This window comes from Brachionichthys hirsutus, chromosome 3, assembly GCF_040956055.1.
Source record: "Brachionichthys hirsutus isolate HB-005 chromosome 3, CSIRO-AGI_Bhir_v1, whole genome shotgun sequence".
Classification (NCBI taxonomy): Eukaryota; Metazoa; Chordata; class Actinopteri; order Lophiiformes; family Brachionichthyidae; genus Brachionichthys; species Brachionichthys hirsutus.
The window spans coordinates 409,213-426,755 of record NC_090899.1 but is presented as its reverse complement, the minus strand read 5'-3'; the positions used below and the strand labels follow the sequence as shown (position 1 = coordinate 426,755).

Below are 17,543 nucleotides of genomic sequence, written 5' to 3'. Positions count from 1 at the left end.
AGAAGGTAGGGACAAAAGCAGGTCATTTCCGAACCCCTGTCCTTCTGTCCCTTCTGTCCTTCTGTCCCTTCTGTCCCTTCTGTCCTCCTGGTTCATGTTCAGTTTGAGCTTCACTCCGAGCTGAAATCAGAATCTCTATTTCGTGTCTCTTTGTCTCGTGTCTCTCCAGCTGCCTTTACTGTCGTCTCGACCCAAGTCCTGCGAAGTCCCCGGTATCAAGTAGGTCTCACGCCGCCTCGCAAAGACTCACCTGACATCTGATTGGCTGCTTGATGAGAGTCGGAGGGAGAGTCTGCTGGAGCCCAAACCGTGTCCCGTTGTGGACACGGTTTGTGTCCTGTGCTTCAGACGTGTTTTACTGTGAAGGTCTGAACCTCGCTTTCCTCTCAGCGTCTTCACGTCTCCGGAGCAACCGTCCACGCACACGCATGGCGGCGCTCCATTGGTCCTCAACACGGGCGGCTCGCTTCCCGACCTATCCAGTCTCCACTTCCCCCCCCCGCTGCCCACGCCGCTGGACCAGGACGAGCCCGGCTACCCAGGGTCCTCTCTGAGTGGGGGGAGCAGCACGGGGAACCTGGCCTCCACCCTCACGCTGCTGGGCATCAACGCCGCCAACGCACACGGAGGTAACGGCAGCGTCCACCAATCACAAGGTAGAGACCGGCGAGGGCGGGGCGTCGATTTACTGATGCTCAAAATACGGTGTGTGAAGAGATCAATAATAATTATGATTAAAAAAAATAACGCCTTCATCTTAGTCACGTGTCTGTCGTCCTCTTCCCTGCCATGCTAATGTTAGCTTAGCGTTATGTTAGCTAAGGCTACCCGTTGGGCTCAGAGACGGCGCTCCAGTCACTGCCATGCTAATGTTAGCTTAGCGTTAGCGTCTAGCATCGATGGCGCTGGCTCAGACCTCGAGCCTCCGTGACTGATTAGCAGGTGGGGGCGCCTGAGATTAGACCCGGGGGGGCGGCGCTCCGGGAGGTGGCGGTAGCAACCACCGGCAGGAAGCTGCAGCCCGCCCCTCCACCCCGGGCTCTGGGTCGCCGTGGTGACGCCTGAGACCGGGGGGGGGGGGGGTCGATGGTTCAATCAGAGGCCTGCTCGTCTTCAGCGTGGGGGGGGTCCCTCCTGCTCCTGACGGTCCGTTGTCTCCCCAGGTCTCCTGGCGTCCCTCCAGGGCGTCCTCAGTAACCCGTCTCTGCAGTCGTCTCTAAGCAACCCCAACATCCAGTCGTCCCTGAGCAGCCACTCCTTCTCCAACTCGCTGAGCTCCGCCTCCCTGCACTCGTCACTCAGCAACCCCTCCCTCCAGTCGTCCCTGAGCCCCTCCCCCTCCCTGCCATCCTCCCTCAGCAGCCAATCGCTGCACTCCTCCCTCAGTAACTCCTCCCTCCACTCGGCGTCCGGCGGTAACCCCGGCTACGGCGGCGGATTGGCCGGTTCCGGCTCCTCCTCCTCCTCCTACTCGCCGCTGCTCAGCGGACAAGGCCAGCTGCCACTCAGCACGTCGCCACGGCGACGGGCACAGCTGTCCCCGCTCATCCTTCCCATGGGTGGGGGGGAGTCGAGGAGACATCACTCCAAGCAGTTCTCCCCCACCGTCTCCCCCACGCTGTCGTCCATCACGCAGGTAAGCTCCTCCCCCTTGTGTAACGGGAGCTCGTCTTTCAGTCCCTGTACTTATGAAGCCCCCCCCCACAGGGCGTCCCGTTGGACACCAGCAAGCTGCCTCCGTATCTGCTCAGCCAGCCCCCCCAGCAGCAGCCGGGCTCCCAGGGGGGGGGGCACCAGCGCCTGCAGCACTTTGGCACGGTGGGCCCCCCCGAGCTCATGGGCCGGTGCCCCCTGTCGGAGGCGGGCTTCACGTGGCAGCAGCAGCGGCCCCCGCCGCCGATCAAGAGCGAGAGGACGACGGACCGTTTTCTCCAGAGCTCCGCCCCCTCCCAGTGTCGCGTCAAACAGGAGCTGGAGCAGCAGCTCGCCGACGGCCTCCCCCAGCTGCAGCAGATCAGCCACGAGCTGGCCTCCGACCTCTACAACGTGAGCGTCCCGCCAGCGCCCCCGGGGGGGGGGGAGGACAACGCTCAGCCTCTCTCTCTGTTCCAGGACGCCTTGTTGACCTCCCTGCTGGACGACCCCTACCTGAGTCTCCAGCTGACCAGCAGACCCCCCCAGGTAGCGTCACCTGACGCCGGTTTTCCTGCTGACTTCCTGTGCAGCTGAGACTAACGTGTTTCCTGCCTCTGCTTCAGCTGCCGGCCGACGGCCCCCCCCCGAACCCGTTTCCCTGCGGCCCCGCCCTGGACATGCAGGCCCCCGGGGACCAGCGGCTGGTCGGCAACCAGGGCTACGGCAGCAGGGAGGGGCGGCACAACGTCCCCAACATCATCCTCACTGGTGGGCATCGGGGGGGGGGGGGGGCAATCCATTTAATCTGGTCCGTCAGAATTCCCAGATTCCAGCCGCGTTGCTAACGACTGGGAACGCGGTTCTGTCCCCTCGTTGCAGGCGAGTCCCCCCCGGGTCTGTCCAAAGAGATCACCAGCGCCCTGTCCCACGTCCCCGGCTTCGAGATGGACCCCTTCTCTTTGGACGACCCGCTCAGGATGGACTCCCTGGCTCTGGACATGCTGGACGGCGACCTGATGCTCGCCGACCCGGCTGTGGAGGACTCCTTCCGGTCCGACCGGCTGAAGTGACCCCCCCCCCCCCGACCAGGAGGGTGAAGGTCAGACCCACTGAGGGGGGGGTTGACTGGAACGGCATTAGCATTAGCTTGAGCCAGTCTTCTCTGCATGGCCGTGAACCCATGCGGCAGCCATGTTGGTGTCGCGCCTGCAGGGGGCGCCGCTGGACGCCGCTTTCACAGGAGCCCAGCCATGTTTAAAGCTTCTATTTTTGTACTAACCTCAAGCCCGCCCCTTTAATGGCCCGAGAGGTTCTCCTCGGCCCGGCCCGGCCCGGCCCGGTCCGGCCCGTTAGCAGCAGCGCTAGCCGTCTAGCTAAAGGAGCTAAAGCTACAGGAGTCAGAAGTCAGTCCTCACCTGGAGAAACACCTGAAGAAGGAGACGAGTAGAACCTAAAGCGACTCCATTCAGCAGACACAAAACTTTATTGACAGCGTTTATAATGACGTCGTCTCTGAAGGGCTAAAGCTAGCGCTCCTAGCGATGGAGACTGCCCCGGTTTGGGTCTTCTGGGGGTTCCGGTTCCTGAACCTTCTGGCTTTGGTGTTGGGTTCTGGATGAGTCCAGACTGAGTCAGACGCTCCGGCGCCGTCGCTCCACCAGGTCCAGTTCTTAAGGGCAATCCCACCGACGACCCGGCGGTTTGGAACCAGAACCTTTTCTAGAGGAAAGGAGCCCATCGATCAGCGTTCATCCATCAATGTCTGATTTAACTGATGTCATCAGTGACATCATCACAGGCTGGTTAGTGATGTCACCGAGGAATGAAAGCTGCTGATTGAGCCAATCAGAAACGAGTGCGTCTCAACTGTGACGCCATTTTTAGATAAAACCTTTTGTTGGTTGATCGATAAGCCACGCCCATCCTGACGTCCTACCCTAAAATTCCAGGAAATAACTTTCCATAGAGCAACAGAGAAGGTGGGATTGCCCTTTAACCCCAGTCACTGTGATTGTCAGCCATAAGCCCCGCCCCCTGCCTGCAACATGCTGCGCCTGTGTTTCGGGCCCCTGAGGGCGGAGCCAGCGTTTTATTGTTATGTAACAAAGATTGAACTCTTTTTTTTTACCTTCTGAGGTGTTCGTACAGAAGTTCTCACAGGACGTCTTAGAAAAGAACATTTATGTTCTCCTGTTGGGCGTCGCCTCCGGACACCTCCCTTAAATATTACATCAGCCCGCAGACCCGAGCTCAAGAGTTCTGACTGGTCGAAGGTGTGTGAGGGGGCGGGGCCCCATGAGGTCCACAGATGATTGACAGCGGATGTTGGCGCAGGCAGCCAACCAGCTCCAGCCTGAGATGAGAAAGTGAAGTGAGGAGGAGGAGGAGGAGGAGGAGGAGGAAGGGCCATGCCGGATGATGTCACTCGGAAAGATGACATCATCCGGCGGCTCCCGGGAAACGACATTCCAAAGATGCTGCATCCGTCCATCTGCATGGATCAGAACCCGTCTGGAGAATCTCCGTTCTCCTCCTGGGGGGGGGCTGTGCCTGTTGCCTAGCAACATGACCACCTGGCGTTTATTTGCACTGGCTGTATTCAGCAGCATCACTCGCATCCCATAATCCATCATATTATTTGAATGAAAGGTGGAGGTTCTAGGCCCGGCGGGATTGACCTGAAACCCAGTGCTCCAGAACCGAAGGGTCCGTGGAGTGGATCCTCACGGCCCGGGAACCCCCCCCCCCAGAAGTACGCGTTCCTTCATCAGGAATACTTTACACTACTCCTCACTCTGCTTAATATTTGTAGTATTTTTACATCAAGCAACAAAGGAGTCGGACTGAACACGTTGTTTAGCTGTTAACTGGTTCTACTGGTTCTACTGGTTTCATGTTGGGTCAGAAAAATTACTGAAGCAAAAAAAAAACTTCAAGAGGAACAAATTAGTTTGAGGGGAAACATTTTTTCCCCTTCAGATTTCACAATGAAAGCACCAGTCTTTTATTTTGGCGGTTTGTCTGATAAAAGCATCAGACTTTTATTTTGGCGGTCTATCTGATAAAAGCGCCAGTCTTTTATTTTGGCGGTCTCTCTGATAAAAGCATCGGACTTTTATTTTGGTGGTCTGTCTGTTTCTCTGACGTCAGCTTCAGCATGCAGTCCCAGGCGCTGCCGGCAGGGGGAGCTGTTGCCCAGTGAGGCAGCGTGAATGTATTTGATAGTTCGAGGCTGTACTTCTTACCTTTTTATTTTAAGTGTTCTCACATTATTGGTGACGTCATTCGGTTTCAGATCTGATCACTGTAAATACGTCGTCTAACAGCTTCTCCGTTTTTAACGCCTGTCCGTCATTATTTTCAGAAAATAAACCCATGAAACATGAAACTCCGACTTCCGGCTGCGTTCATCGGAAGTCCTCTGAGGGCTGGTGGCAGGTGGCGACAGCTGCTACGCGACACTGCCTCCTCGTGTTGATAAACGGAACTGCGTGCTCAGGTGTATGAACTCGGCCCACAACCGAAGATAACTTTATCAGATAAATGACGTCATTTCCTCTCCCTTTGTGTCAACTAACGTTTGTTAAAAGTAGAATTACAAAACACTTCAACTCAAATATCGTAAATGTCGTTAAACTTCCACGTTGGAACGGTGATTTCTAAATCAGACTCTTATTTTGAATATCCACACCGGAAACGCCTCGGAGTGTCGCGCGCTTTGGAAGCTGTGTCGGTTCCGGTGGCTCGCAGCTAACGTGAACGTCACATGGAGAGGATGACCCGAACACGCTCCGTGTGGGACTGAACGGCCACGGTAGGGACGCGGTGCCGCGCGGCCACCCGGTAACGGGCCCGGTGCGTGTGACGTACGAAGCTAGCCGGAGTGTTAGCCTCATAATGCTAGCTGAAAACCAACGTCAGGCGGCAGGTTGTTCGAGGCTTGACACGGGCGTCCATTATCGGACACGATAGCGTTTCTGTTGCATGCTACGGAACGTAAATCATTCGATTCCCGGTTCAGACCCTTCACCGGAGCCCCGGAGCTACCCACTCCCACCGGGTTATCGACGTGACGTGTTTACGGTTTGCTGCCGTTGCGGCGGGGAGCGGGAAATAAACAAACACGCAGTGTTGCCGCTTTTATTTACGTCCGACAATGGAAGCAAGCCAACAACGCCGCTGCGTCGGCTGCCGTTACCGTCGACTCAAACCATGCACAGGCGCAGGACAGCCGGGCGCGTGCCCGCGGGCGGTCCGGTTACCGTCGGGACGGGTAATCGTCCGTCCGATAACGGAACCCCAGGGGCCTGCTTGTCGCGGCTCCGGCGGATTGATTACTGCAGCCCGGAGGATGAACCGAACCGAACCGAACCGGGGTTCGGATAGAGAGGGAGGAAGTGAGAACGAACCCGTTCCAAAATAAAAGTGAAACTACACTCCCGCCAGTCGGTTCCGTTTTTGTGAGGGCGTGGGACACGCTGAACGCCGAAGGGTTAATGAACCCGGAAGTATTGATCTGATTGATGAGATCAGAACCCCAAACTGTCCTTGATGACGTCACTGGTGCGTGGGACGCTGGGGACAGACAACGCGTCCCTCTTCTCTGTCCACACGTCTCTGCCGCAACAGGAAATGACAGCTGTCCTCGTGGCTGACTTCTCTTCCGTCGGGTTGTGGGTTCTCTTCCGGGTTCCCTTCCGTCGGGTTGTGGGTTCTATTCCGGGTTCCCTTCCGTCGGGTTGTGGGTTCTCTTCCGGGTTCCCTTCCGTCGGGTTGTGGGTTCTCTTCCGGGTTCCCTTCCGTCGGGTTGCGGGTTCTCTTCCGGGTTCTCTTCCGTCGGGTTGTGGGTTCTCTTCCGGGTTCTCTCCCGGGTTCCCTTCCGTCGGGTTGTGGGTTCTCTTCCGGGTTCCCTTCCATCGGGTTGTGGGTTCTCTTCCGGGTTCTCTTCCGTCGGGTTGTGGGTTCTCTTCCGGGTTCCCTTCCGTCGGGTTGTGGGTTCCCTTCCGGGTTCTCTCCCGTCGGTCTTTCCGGGCGTTCTCCGGTCATGTGACCAGACTAACCGGGTCTCTGTTTCTGCAGTGGACGGCATGACGGAGGACAAATGTCCCCAGCTGGTGGACTACTTCGTGGTGGCGGGCCTCGCCCCCGCGGCGCCCTGGAGGTCCCTGGACGAGGACGGGAGGACGTCCTCGCCGGTGACGGACCTGGCTGTGATCGCCCGGGGACTCGGCGAGGACGTCCCGGAGGGCTTCACCTGCATCGAGAGGACGCTGGGGGGACACTCGGCGGAGCTGAGCGCCGGCCTCATCAACAACCCTCACCTGTACCTGTGCTACCGCCGGGGGCGGGACAAGCCGCCCATCCTGGACCTGGGGTGAGACGAATGTTCTGGTTCTGGTCCCGGCCCCGCCCCCGGGTCTGACCTGCCGTGTCCCTGCAGGGTCCTCTACGAGGGGCGGGAGCAGCTGAAGCAGGGCTGGTATGTCATCGAGACCACGCCCTACAGCCGCGCCGCCAGCCTGGGCGCCGGCGCCGCCCCGACGGCCCACCGGGTCTTCCTGACGTACCGCCGGGCCCTGGACTCGCTCCACACGCTGGGCGTCACCGACATCGCCCTGCTGCTGCCCGGCAAAGGAGAGGTCGCCCCGCACACCTTCTGCCGGGTCGACAAGAACCTGAACACCGGCATGGTGAGCGGCGCCGGCGCCGTCCTTTCAGAATGAAGGCGTGGCTTGAGCTGCTGTGTTTGTGTCCCCAGTGGGGGCCGGCGCTGTTCGTTTGCTACAAGAGGGCCGTGTCCAAAGCCAACGCCCTGCTGTACCGGGCCGGTGAGTACCGCCCGGGGTCCGGCCGCGCCCGACCCGCCCTCCCTGAAGCCGTGTCCCGTGTCCCGTGTCCCGCGTCCCGCAGGCCTGATCAGCCGCTACCCGGAGGCGGACCTGGAGGCGTTCCCCCTGCCGGACTCGGTGCCGGTCTTCTGTCTGCCCATGGGGGTCCCCGTGGAGAGCTGGCCTCTGAGCGCCCGCTACCAGCTGCCCGTCTTCTCCACCTTCGTCCTGACCTCGGCCTCCGGGGACAAGGTCGGTGTCCTCCAGTGCCCGCCCCCTTTTCCCTCGCTCGCCGGTCTGTCTGAACGCCCCCCCCCCCCCCCCCCAGGTCTACGGAGCAGCCATCCAGTTCTACGAGGCGTTCCCCAGGGAGCTGCTCTCGGAGCAGCAGAGCGTGAGGCTGGGCCTCCTGAGCGTGGTCGACCGGCGGCCAATCAGCAGCCGGAGCCTGCAGGTGAAGAAGAGCGTCTGCGTCCTGTCCCACTGGCCCTTCTTCTCCGTCTTCCAGAAGTTCCTCACCTTCGTTTACAGATACTCCGTCTCCGGACCGCACGTGCTGCCGCTTGAGAAGTCAGTCCCCCGTCCCCGTCCCCCGTCCCCCGTCCCCCGTGGACGCTCATCGCCGTCTCTCTCTCTCTCTCTCGCAGACACGTCTCCAGCTTCATGCACAACGTCCCCTTCCCCTCCCCCCAGCGGCCGCGCATCCTCGTCCAGGTAAAGACGCGCTTCGGGTGAAACGTTTGTTCTCCTTAGAAGAGCTTTGATGTCATTTAACGTTAACTCGGGTCCCGGAGACGGACAGGAAGTCTCTGAGACATCGGCGTCCGTCCGTTCCACCACGATTTAATACCGAATACAGGAAGTGAACTTGAACGCTTGACTTCCTCTTTCAACAGGATGTAGGTGGCGATGTGGTCGCGGCCCCAGCAGGGTAACTGTGAAAACAGAAAACGCCCCTTTCCTATCTGAAATTAAAATCACTGGGGGGGGGGGGGGGGTGATTCGGATCAAATCGTCTCGATTGATCTCTAATTTGAGATCGGTTCTATACCTGAGACCAGAATCTTTGGACTTTTAGACAAATTCTGGGCATCGTTCCTCTCAGTTCTGACATCTTACTCTCTAACTGTGGTCCGGTTCGTTTCGGTTCTGGAGCGTGAGTTTAGGACGGACGGACGGACGTCTGGGGGATGCTAACAGACGCTAGGCTGCTTTACCGCGGAGGCTGGGGGCTCCCGGTCCGGTCCGGTCCGGTTCAGGCGTGGCTTTCATTTATATCCAGGAGAACGGGTGGCGAGTAAAAGCTGCTCAGAACTGAGAGGATGGTGGCGACGCCGTCGGGAAGTTCTGTTGAAATGACTTGAGACCAGGCGGAGGGTTTCTCTCATCCGACTTTTAAACCTTTCAGCTCTCGCCGTACGACAACCTGCTGCTCTGCCAGCCAGTCTCCTCCCCTCTTCCAATCAGGTGAGGCCATGCAGAGTGACATCACCGTGATGTCACTGTGATGTCACCAGTAACGCAGCAGTCTCTGTGTACTCAGTTACTTCACGACATCAGAGTACAGCCTAAGATGAGCTGACGAATTAAATCACCTGATGATGATGATGATGAATATATTTATTAGATGGAATGTTAGAGTACAAGTACAGTCACACAGTAGCATGTATTACAGTACAAGTACAGTCACACAGTAGCATGTATTACAGTACAAGTACAGTCACACAGTAGCATGTATTACAGTACAAGTACATTCACACAGTAGCATGTATTACAGTACAAGTACAGTCAAACAGTAGCATGTATTACAGTACAAGTACAGTCACACAGTAGCATGTATTACAGTACAAGTACAGTCACACAGTAGCATGTATTACAGTACAAGTACAGTCACACAGTAGCATGTATTACAGTACAAGTACATTCACACAGTAGCATGTATTACAGTACAAGTACAGTCAAACAGTAGCATGTATTACAGTACAAGTACAGTCACACAGTAGCATGTATTACAGTACAAGTACAGTCACACAGTAGCATGTATTACAGTACAAGTACAGTCACACAGTAGCATGTATTACAGTACAAGTACAGTCACACAGTAGCATGTATTACAGTACAAGTACATCAAACATCCTGTCTAAGAGGAGCATTTCTTGCGGTCTTGTTTCCGTTGAAAGTCCTTCGTACATAAATCATCGACATTTAACAATACCAATAAAATAAAAATAAAACATAAAAATAAAACCAATATTCGATAACTCAATTGATGCAAAGGCTAGCTTAAAACACCTGAAGAAGAGGCTAGCTTAAAACACCTGAAGAAGAGGCTAGTTTAAAACACCTGAATAGAGGCTAGCTTAAAACACCTGAAGAAGAGGCTAGCTTAAACACCTGAAGAAGAGGCTAGCTTAAACACCTGAAGAAGAGGCTAGCTTAAACACCTGAATAGAGGCTAGCTTAAACACCTGAAGAAAAGGCTAGCTTAAACACCTGAATAGAGGCTAGCTTAAACACCTGAATAGAGGCTAGCTTAAACACCTGAATAGAGGCTAGCTTAAATCCAGTTTACGCCGCCGTTCCCTGGACTAACCGTGTCCTCTCTTCTGGACCGCCGTTGGTCAGCGGCGCCAGCTTCCTGAAGCTGCTGCAGAACCTCGGTCCGGAGAACGCCTGCACGCTGCTGCTCGCCGTCCTCACCGAGCACAAACTGCTGCTGCACTCGCTGCGGCCCGACGTCCTCACGTCCGTCAGCGAGGCCCTCGTCTCTGTGAGCGCGCACGCACGCACACACACACGCACGCACGCTCCGGCTGGATTACCGTGTCTCTAATCTGTCCTCAGATCAGTTTCCCGCTGCGCTGGCTCTGTCCCTACATCCCGCTGTGTCCGCTGCAGATGGCCGGCGTCCTCCTGGCGCCCATGCCCTTCATCGTGGGCGTCCACTCCAGCTACTTTGACCTCTACGACCCCCCCACTGACGTTGTGTGTGTCGACCTGGACACCAACACCATCTTCCAGTGAGTCAGACGACCTTCCTGCTGACCTGAGGTTGACCTTTCGTCAGCTGTTTAAAATAAAAGTCCCTCCTTCTCTTTCCTCAGGTCAGAGGCCAAGAAGCCGTTGTCATGGCGATCGTTACCCAGGAAGCACGGCAAGACTCTGTTCAACACCCTGACCGACCTCCACAAGACGCTGGAGAAGAGTGAGCGGCCAATCAGAACGGGCCATCCCGTGGCCGACCTTTCAAAATAAGAGTCGGTTTCAGGTTTAGCCGAGTGTCATCTCCTCCTCCTCGCTGCAGTTGGCCTTCCGGGCCAGGAGGAGGCGACGCTGGAGTTCCTGCTGAGGGACTACGATCAGGTGTACCGGAGTCAGAAGCAGCTGGAGCTGGAGATCCAGGAGGCGTTCCTGCGCTTCATGAGCTGCCTGCTGCGAGGCTACCGCTCCTTCCTGCTGCCCATCACGCAGGCGCCGTCCGACACCACCACCGACTGCAGTTCCCTGTTCAACCTGCAGGGTGAGCGCCGGACCGGGCCCGGGTCCAGAGCGAAAGCCGATCCTAACGCGTCTGGGTTTCCGGTTCCAGGGTTCCTCAAGTCCCGGGATCGAACGCAGCAGAAGTTCTTCAGCCAGCTGAGCCGGACCCAGATGTTCACGCAGTTCATCGAGGAGTGCTCGTTCGTCAGCGACCGCCACGCCTGCCTGGAGTTCTTCGACGAATGCGTCCAGAAGGTTGGAGCGATCCCCGGGATTATACCGCGCGCGCGTGTGTGTCAAGATGAAAGGACGTGTATGTGTGTGTGTCGCGATGAAAGGACGTGTGTGTGTGTGCGTGTCGAGATGAAAGGACGTGTGCGTGCGTGTGTGTGTGCATGTTGAGATGAAAGGACGTGCGTGTGCGTGTGTCGAGATGAAAGGACGTGTGTGCGTGCGTGTGTGTGTGCATGTTGAGATGAAAGGACGTGCATGTGCGTGTGTGTCGAGATGAAAGGACGTGTGTGTGTGTGTGTGCGTGTCGAGATGAAAGGACGTGTGTGTGCGTGTGCGTGTCGAGATGAAAGGACGTGTGTGCGTGTCGAGATGAAAGGACGTGTCCACCAGCACCGATTGAGTCTCCTGAAACCGTTGTTGCAGTCGGATCCAGTTTTATCGGACCCAACTTTTTATGCTGTCAACCAACAAAAGCTAAAAGTCCCCCTCGCTGGTGGGGGCGTGTCTCTTGTCCCCAGGTGGACGTGGAGAAGCCGGAGGAGGTGCGACTGATCGATCTGGATGAGACTCACAGTGGGGAACACACAGTCTTCATCATGCCTCCTGAGGAACCGCAGGAACCCGACGGGTCTGAGTGCCCCGCCCTCTACAGGTAGGTCTGGGTGCCCCGCCCCGCCCTGTCCCGGTGCGTCTTGATGATTCACAGGTGCTGAGCGTTTTCTTCTCTGTCCAGCTATGACACCTTCCCCGTCCTGAGGCCAGAGCTCTTTGACCGGCCCCAAGACCAGATGAAGACCCCAGCAAAGGATAGCGCCCCCAGTAGCCCCGCCCCCAGGCGCACAAAACAGGTAAAATGGGTAAAACAGGGTTAGGGTCAGGGTTGTTCTCTAGCTTCACTAGCAGGATAATCCCGGTGTTAGCATCACTAGCAGGATAATCAGAGTGTTAGCTTCAGTAGCAGGATAATGGCAGTGTTAGCTTCACTAGCATGATAATCCCGGTCTTAGCTTCACTAGCAGGATAATCCCGGTGTTAGCTTCACTAGCATGATAATCCCGGTCTTAGCTTCACTAGCAGGATAATCCCAGTGTTAGCTTCACTAGCAGGATAATCCCGGCGTTAGCTTCACTAGCAGGATAATCCCGGCGTTAGCTTCAGTAGCAGGATAATTGGAATGCTAATGTCGCTAGCGGCTTTGAACTGACCCTCATCCCTCCGTTTTTCTGGCCCAGTTTTCCCTGATCAGCCTGTCGTTTCATTTGAATGAGCCCTGATCAATATTTCACAGCTCATCCAGTATTCAGAGGTCACAGATGGTTCTGATGGTTCTGATGGTTCTGATGAGAAGCTCAAACAGACGTTATTTTAGTTCTGTAGAGGAAACCAGGGCTATTCTTTGTGTTTTTCCTCCCAGGAGATCAAGCTGGCCCAGAAGCGAGCCCAGAAGTACTCTGCGGTACCGGACATGTGGTCCAAGTGCCTGCTGGGTCACTGTTACGGCCTCTGGTTCATCTACCTGCCCACGTTCGTGCGAGCGGAGAGCGCTAAGGTGCGGGCGCTGCACGCAGCCTACGACGTCCTCAAGCACATGGAGAACCGTAAAGCGGTTCTGCCAGACGAGGTGAGACTCTGAGCGGGTCTCGGGTTGTTGTTGTGGGCGGCGCCGTCTGCACGCCGTGTTTGGGTGTAAACGTGTGCGTGTTCCAGGTGTGTTACCGGATCCTGATGCAGCTGTGTGGTCAGTACGGCGAGCCGGTCCTGGCGGTCCGAGTCCTGCTGGAGATGAAGAAGGCTGGCATCACCCCCAACACCATCACCTACGGATACTACAACAAGGTGTGTGGCTACATGCTACAAGCTACACGCTACATGCTACACGCTACACGCATCACCCCCAACACCATCACCTACGGATACTACAACAAGGTGTGTGGCTACATGCTACAAGCTACATGCTGCATGCTACATGCTACACGCTACACGCATCACCCCCAACACCATCACCTACGGATACTACAACAAGGTGTGTGGCTACATGCTACATGCTACATGCTACACGCTACACGCATCACCCCCAACACCATCACCTACGGATACTACAACAAGGTGTGTGGCTACATGCTACAAGCTACACGCTACATGCTACACGCATCACCCCCAACACCATCACCTACGGATACTACAACAAGGTGTGTGGCTACATGCTACAAGCTACACGCTACATGCTACACGCTACACGCTACACGCATCACCTACGGATACTACAACAAGGTGTGTGGCTACATGCTACATGCTACAAGCTACAAGCTACACGTGCTCATCACACGTCTTCTGTCCTCAGGCGGTGCTGGAGAGCAAGTGGCCCTCCACCAGTCAGGGGGGGGGTCTCCGCTGGGCCAAGCTGAGGAACGTGGTTCTGGCCGTGGCCCAATTCAGACAGCCAATCAAACGGCGGCAGAAGAGCGACTCCGTGGGGTCGCCGGGAGGTCAGCAGACATCGCCTCACCGACCACGATTTAAACGACGCCGGCGTTTAACAGGAATGTACAAATGTCCTCCTCCAAAGAAGCCGTGACGGACCCCGACCAGAGGCTCCACCCCCACTCCGCTCTGATTCGTCAGTCCAGTTGGAGTGGGCTGTCCGAGAGCTCCAGTCACGGGTCGCTGACGGGTCCGCTGATGAAGAGCAACAGTCTGAACAGCATGAAGAGTAAGAGGTTCATCATCATCATCATCATCATCATCACGGCGGGTCGTTAATGGAGACCAGTTCTTCACCTCCATCCTAAAACCACCGAAGAAGAGGAAGGCCAGAGCAAAGCGGGCGGCGTGCTAAATGTCCGTTAGCCTAGCGCCGGTCGGACGTCGGTTGTTCATCCGTGTCTTTCTCCTCCAGAGGGGGCCGTCCTCCGCAGCGCAGGGACCAATGGCTGCGTCGACTCCGCCTCCCGCAAGCCTCCGCCGGCACCCCCGGCGCCCCCCAGTGGCGTTCTGGTGCGGCGGAGTCAGGTCTGCCTGTCCACCTTCTACAAAGAGTGTGCCGAGTCGGAACCGGACTGCAGCGGCAGGTAGGGCTGCTGACGCGGTGACATCATCACGGCGTGCCCGGGCGTCTGATGACATCACCCCCCCCCCCCCCCCCCGCTGACCTCAGACCTGCAGGAACACGAGACGCGACTGGCAGAAGCAAAGCGGTAGACGAGAACGACAACAACGTCTCCTCCCCGAGCCGGGCGGGGCTAGCGGCGAAACTCCAGCAGCTGCTCACGCCGACCCGACACCGGCTGTCCGTCCGGCGAGCCGCCAGCGTGGACGACCGGAGACCGGGGGGGGGAGGGGGGGGGCGGAGGCTGTCCAGGAAGGCCAAGGACAGGCTGGTCAACGCCACCTCAGAGGTCTGACTTGCTGTAGCGTCCACCTGCGACCAATCAGAGGCTGCGTTCTCCATGCTCACCTGTTGTCTTTCACAGAGCTCACTGTCTGCAGGAAGTGACATCGACTCGACGGACACGCCCAGTTCGGCCTTTCCTCTGCACAGGTCCTGGGATGCCTGCCAAGAAGGGGCGGGGCTTGAGGTAATCGCATCACTGCAGCTCCTCCCCTCTGCCCCGCTGCATTAACCCTGCCCCGCCGCATTAACCCCTCCCCTCTGCATTAACCCCTCCCCTCCGCATTAACCCCTCCCCTCTGCATTAACCCCTCCCCGCTGCATTAACCCCTCCCCTCTGCCCCGCCGCATTAACCCCTCCCCTCTGCATTAACCCCTCCCCGCTGCATTAACCCCTCCCCTCTGCATTAACCCCTCCCCTCTGCTCCGCTGCGTTAACCCCTCCCCTCCGCATTAACCCCTCCCCTCTGCTCCGCTGCGTTAACCCCTCCCCGCCGCATTAACCCCTCCCCTCTGCTCCGCTGCATTAACCCCTCCCCTCTGCATTAACCCCTCCCCGCTGCATTAGCCCCTCCCCTCCGCATTAACCCCTCCCCTCCGCATTAACCCCTCCCCTCTGCTCCGCTGCGTTAACCCCTCCCCTCTGCTCCGCTGCATTAACCCCTCCCCTCTGCATTAACCCCTCCCCGCTGCATTAGCCCCTCCCCTCCGCATTAACCCCTCCCCTCTGCTCCGCTGCGTTAACCCCTCCCCGCCGCATTAACCCCTCCCCTCTGCTCCGCTGCATTAACCCCTCCCCTCTGCATTAACCCCTCCCCGCTGCATTAGCCCCTCCCCTCCGCATTAACCCCTCCCCTCCGCATTAACCCCTCCCCTCTGCTCCGCTGCATTAACCCCTCCCCTCTGCTCCGCTGCATTAACCCCTCCCCGCCGCATTAACCCCTCCCCTCCGCATTAACCCCTCCCCTCTGCATTAACCCCTCCCCTCTGCCCAGGTGCTGATGTCCAGCTGCTCCCTGTGTCGGGGCTGCAGCTCGTTGGTCTACGACGAGGAGATCATGGCCGGCTGGACGTCGGACGACTCCAACCTGAACTCCTCCTGCCCGTTCTGCTGCGCCTCCTTCGTCCCTTTCCTCAGCGCAGAGATCTCTCACCTGGCCCCCGCCGGCAGGTGCGGCCGCCAGCCGACATCCGGACCGTCGTTGTTCTGTCCTCTATAAACTCCTCCCCTTTTCCTGTCAGCGTGGAGCGCAGCAGCTTGAACTCAGAGGATGGCGTGGGGAGTGCAGCGAGGCCCCCCAGTGGCGAGGAGGCGTCGCTGCACCTGCAGTGTAACGGCCTGACGGAAGACTCCGCCTCCGAGACCAGCAGGGCGCCGGTAAACGCCTTTACAACAGCTCGTTGGTTTGAATCCATCATCCCGCCCCCTCATTGGTCGCCTCTGCCCCCCCCCCCAGGTGAGCGTGGCCTACCTGAGCCCCCTGGTTCTCAGGAAGGAGCTGGAGAGTCTCCTGGAGAACGAGGGCGAGGCCGTCCTGGCCCAGCCCCAGTTCCTGGACAGCCACGCCATCCTCTTCTGGAACCTGGTCTGGTTCTTCCAGCGCCTGGGCCTGCCCAGTAACCTGCTGCAGCTGGTCAGAGCCTCCCCATTGGTCAGCCGGTTCACTCAGGTACCGGGCGGGGCGGGGCCGGGCGGGGCGGGGCCTCGGGCCAGGGAGACACCCGCTTTGTTTTGTGTCTCCCAGCTGGAGGGCTCAGCAGTGAGGGTGAGGCTCCTCTGGGACACCCTGTCCCCCGACACGGACCGCTGGCCCCCCCTCTACGTCCTCTGGAGGATCCACAGTAAGCCCCCGGGACCCCCCCCCCCCCCGCCGTGTGTTTAGCGGGGCGCTCACGCTGCTCCTCCACCAGGTGGCGCTCCGATGAGGAGCTACGGCTGGCGGCGGCACAACCACCCGTTCACGCTGTCCTTCCTGGAGGACGTCCTGCGCTGGGTCGGCATGAACGAGGTGCACAAAGCCGTCTCGCTCTTCCTGGAGACGCTCGCCAAGCAGCCGGGCTCGCCCGGGACGCAGAGGTGGGGCCCGGCGATGACCTCGGCGAGGGCGGGGTGAGGTCAGAGTTCAGGCGCTGAAGCGTGTCCCGTGTCTCACAGGAGTCTCTACCGGGAGTTCCTGTTCCTGACGATGGCGGCGATGGGCAAAGATCACGTCGGTGAGACGCCAGCGGGGGTTACCGGGGGTTACCGGGGGTTACCGGGGGCTACCGGGGGCTACCGGGGGCTACCGGGGGCCGCTCTGTGACTATCTCTCTCCTCCCTCCTGCAGCTGCGTTCGATAAGAAGTACAAGGCGGCCTTCGCCCGTCTCAGCGGGACTCTGGGCGAGGACGGCGTCCGGAGGATGAGGGTCCAGCCCCCCAGCCCCAAAGCCATCGATTGCAGACGCAGCTTCCACTCGGCGCTGGAGTGCTGACGGGCGGGACGGCGCGTCTCGCTGCTGCCCCCCGGTGGACGTCTGGCCGAAGACGGGAGACGTCTCGAGTGTGATTGGTGGAGCAGAACCCTCCTGGAGGTCTGGGCCGGGTCGGGTCCAGGTCTCCCGACGGAGGTTCTGTCCGTGTGATCCGACACCGATCGGCTGCAGCTTTATTTATTGATCCTAGTTTAGATTTACTTTTTACAAGCTCCCGTCTTCATGTCGGCTTTTGGAGGTTCTGACTCCGATGCTCGTCGGACCGGACCGGACCGGGACGGCTTCTTCCTCTTCCTCCTCCTCCTCCTCTTCCTCCGTGACTGAAGGTGGTTTTGTTTCCTCTTCTGATCTGGGCGTGTTTGTTTCGTTCATCTCGTCGCACCTGTCTGCAGCTTTATTGGTTTATTGATCGAGGAGCGATCAATAAACCAATAAACGCTTCGCTGTTGTCGTTTCTGATTTTACCTGTAAATGTTTGTTTTTAAATAAAACAACGTGAAATGTT

General features: G+C 58.1%; 2 protein-coding genes across 2 annotated transcripts; both read left to right on the top strand.

The window, feature by feature from the left end:
- Positions 1-163: 163 nt before the first annotated feature.
- Positions 164-2,705, top strand: LOC137913450 (CREB-regulated transcription coactivator 2; the record flags this gene model as incomplete). The annotated part of the gene is made up of 7 exons (XM_068757177.1): positions 164-219; positions 391-656; positions 1,164-1,636; positions 1,708-2,046; positions 2,113-2,181; positions 2,259-2,403; positions 2,515-2,705. Coding segments are annotated over 7 exons (1,539 nt in total), but the record flags the coding sequence as incomplete, so codon positions are not given.
- Positions 2,706-5,355: 2,650 nt separating this feature from the next.
- dennd4b (DENN/MADD domain containing 4B) lies at positions 5,356-17,543 on the top strand. The gene is made up of 29 exons (XM_068760546.1): positions 5,356-5,449; positions 6,715-7,009; positions 7,076-7,325; positions 7,394-7,463; positions 7,546-7,715; positions 7,792-8,033; positions 8,111-8,177; positions 8,872-8,930; positions 10,089-10,233; positions 10,308-10,483; positions 10,568-10,668; positions 10,768-10,983; positions 11,053-11,198; positions 11,696-11,829; positions 11,911-12,025; positions 12,592-12,798; positions 12,885-13,013; positions 13,519-13,663; positions 13,744-13,887; positions 14,074-14,245; positions 14,332-14,572; positions 14,648-14,752; positions 15,561-15,736; positions 15,808-15,935; positions 15,970-16,235; positions 16,311-16,407; positions 16,477-16,642; positions 16,721-16,779; positions 16,893-17,543. The coding sequence occupies exons 2-29, from the start codon at positions 6,723-6,725 to the stop codon at positions 17,036-17,038; spliced, it is 4,359 nt and encodes a 1,452-aa protein (XP_068616647.1). The 5' UTR covers positions 5,356-5,449; positions 6,715-6,722; the 3' UTR covers positions 17,039-17,543.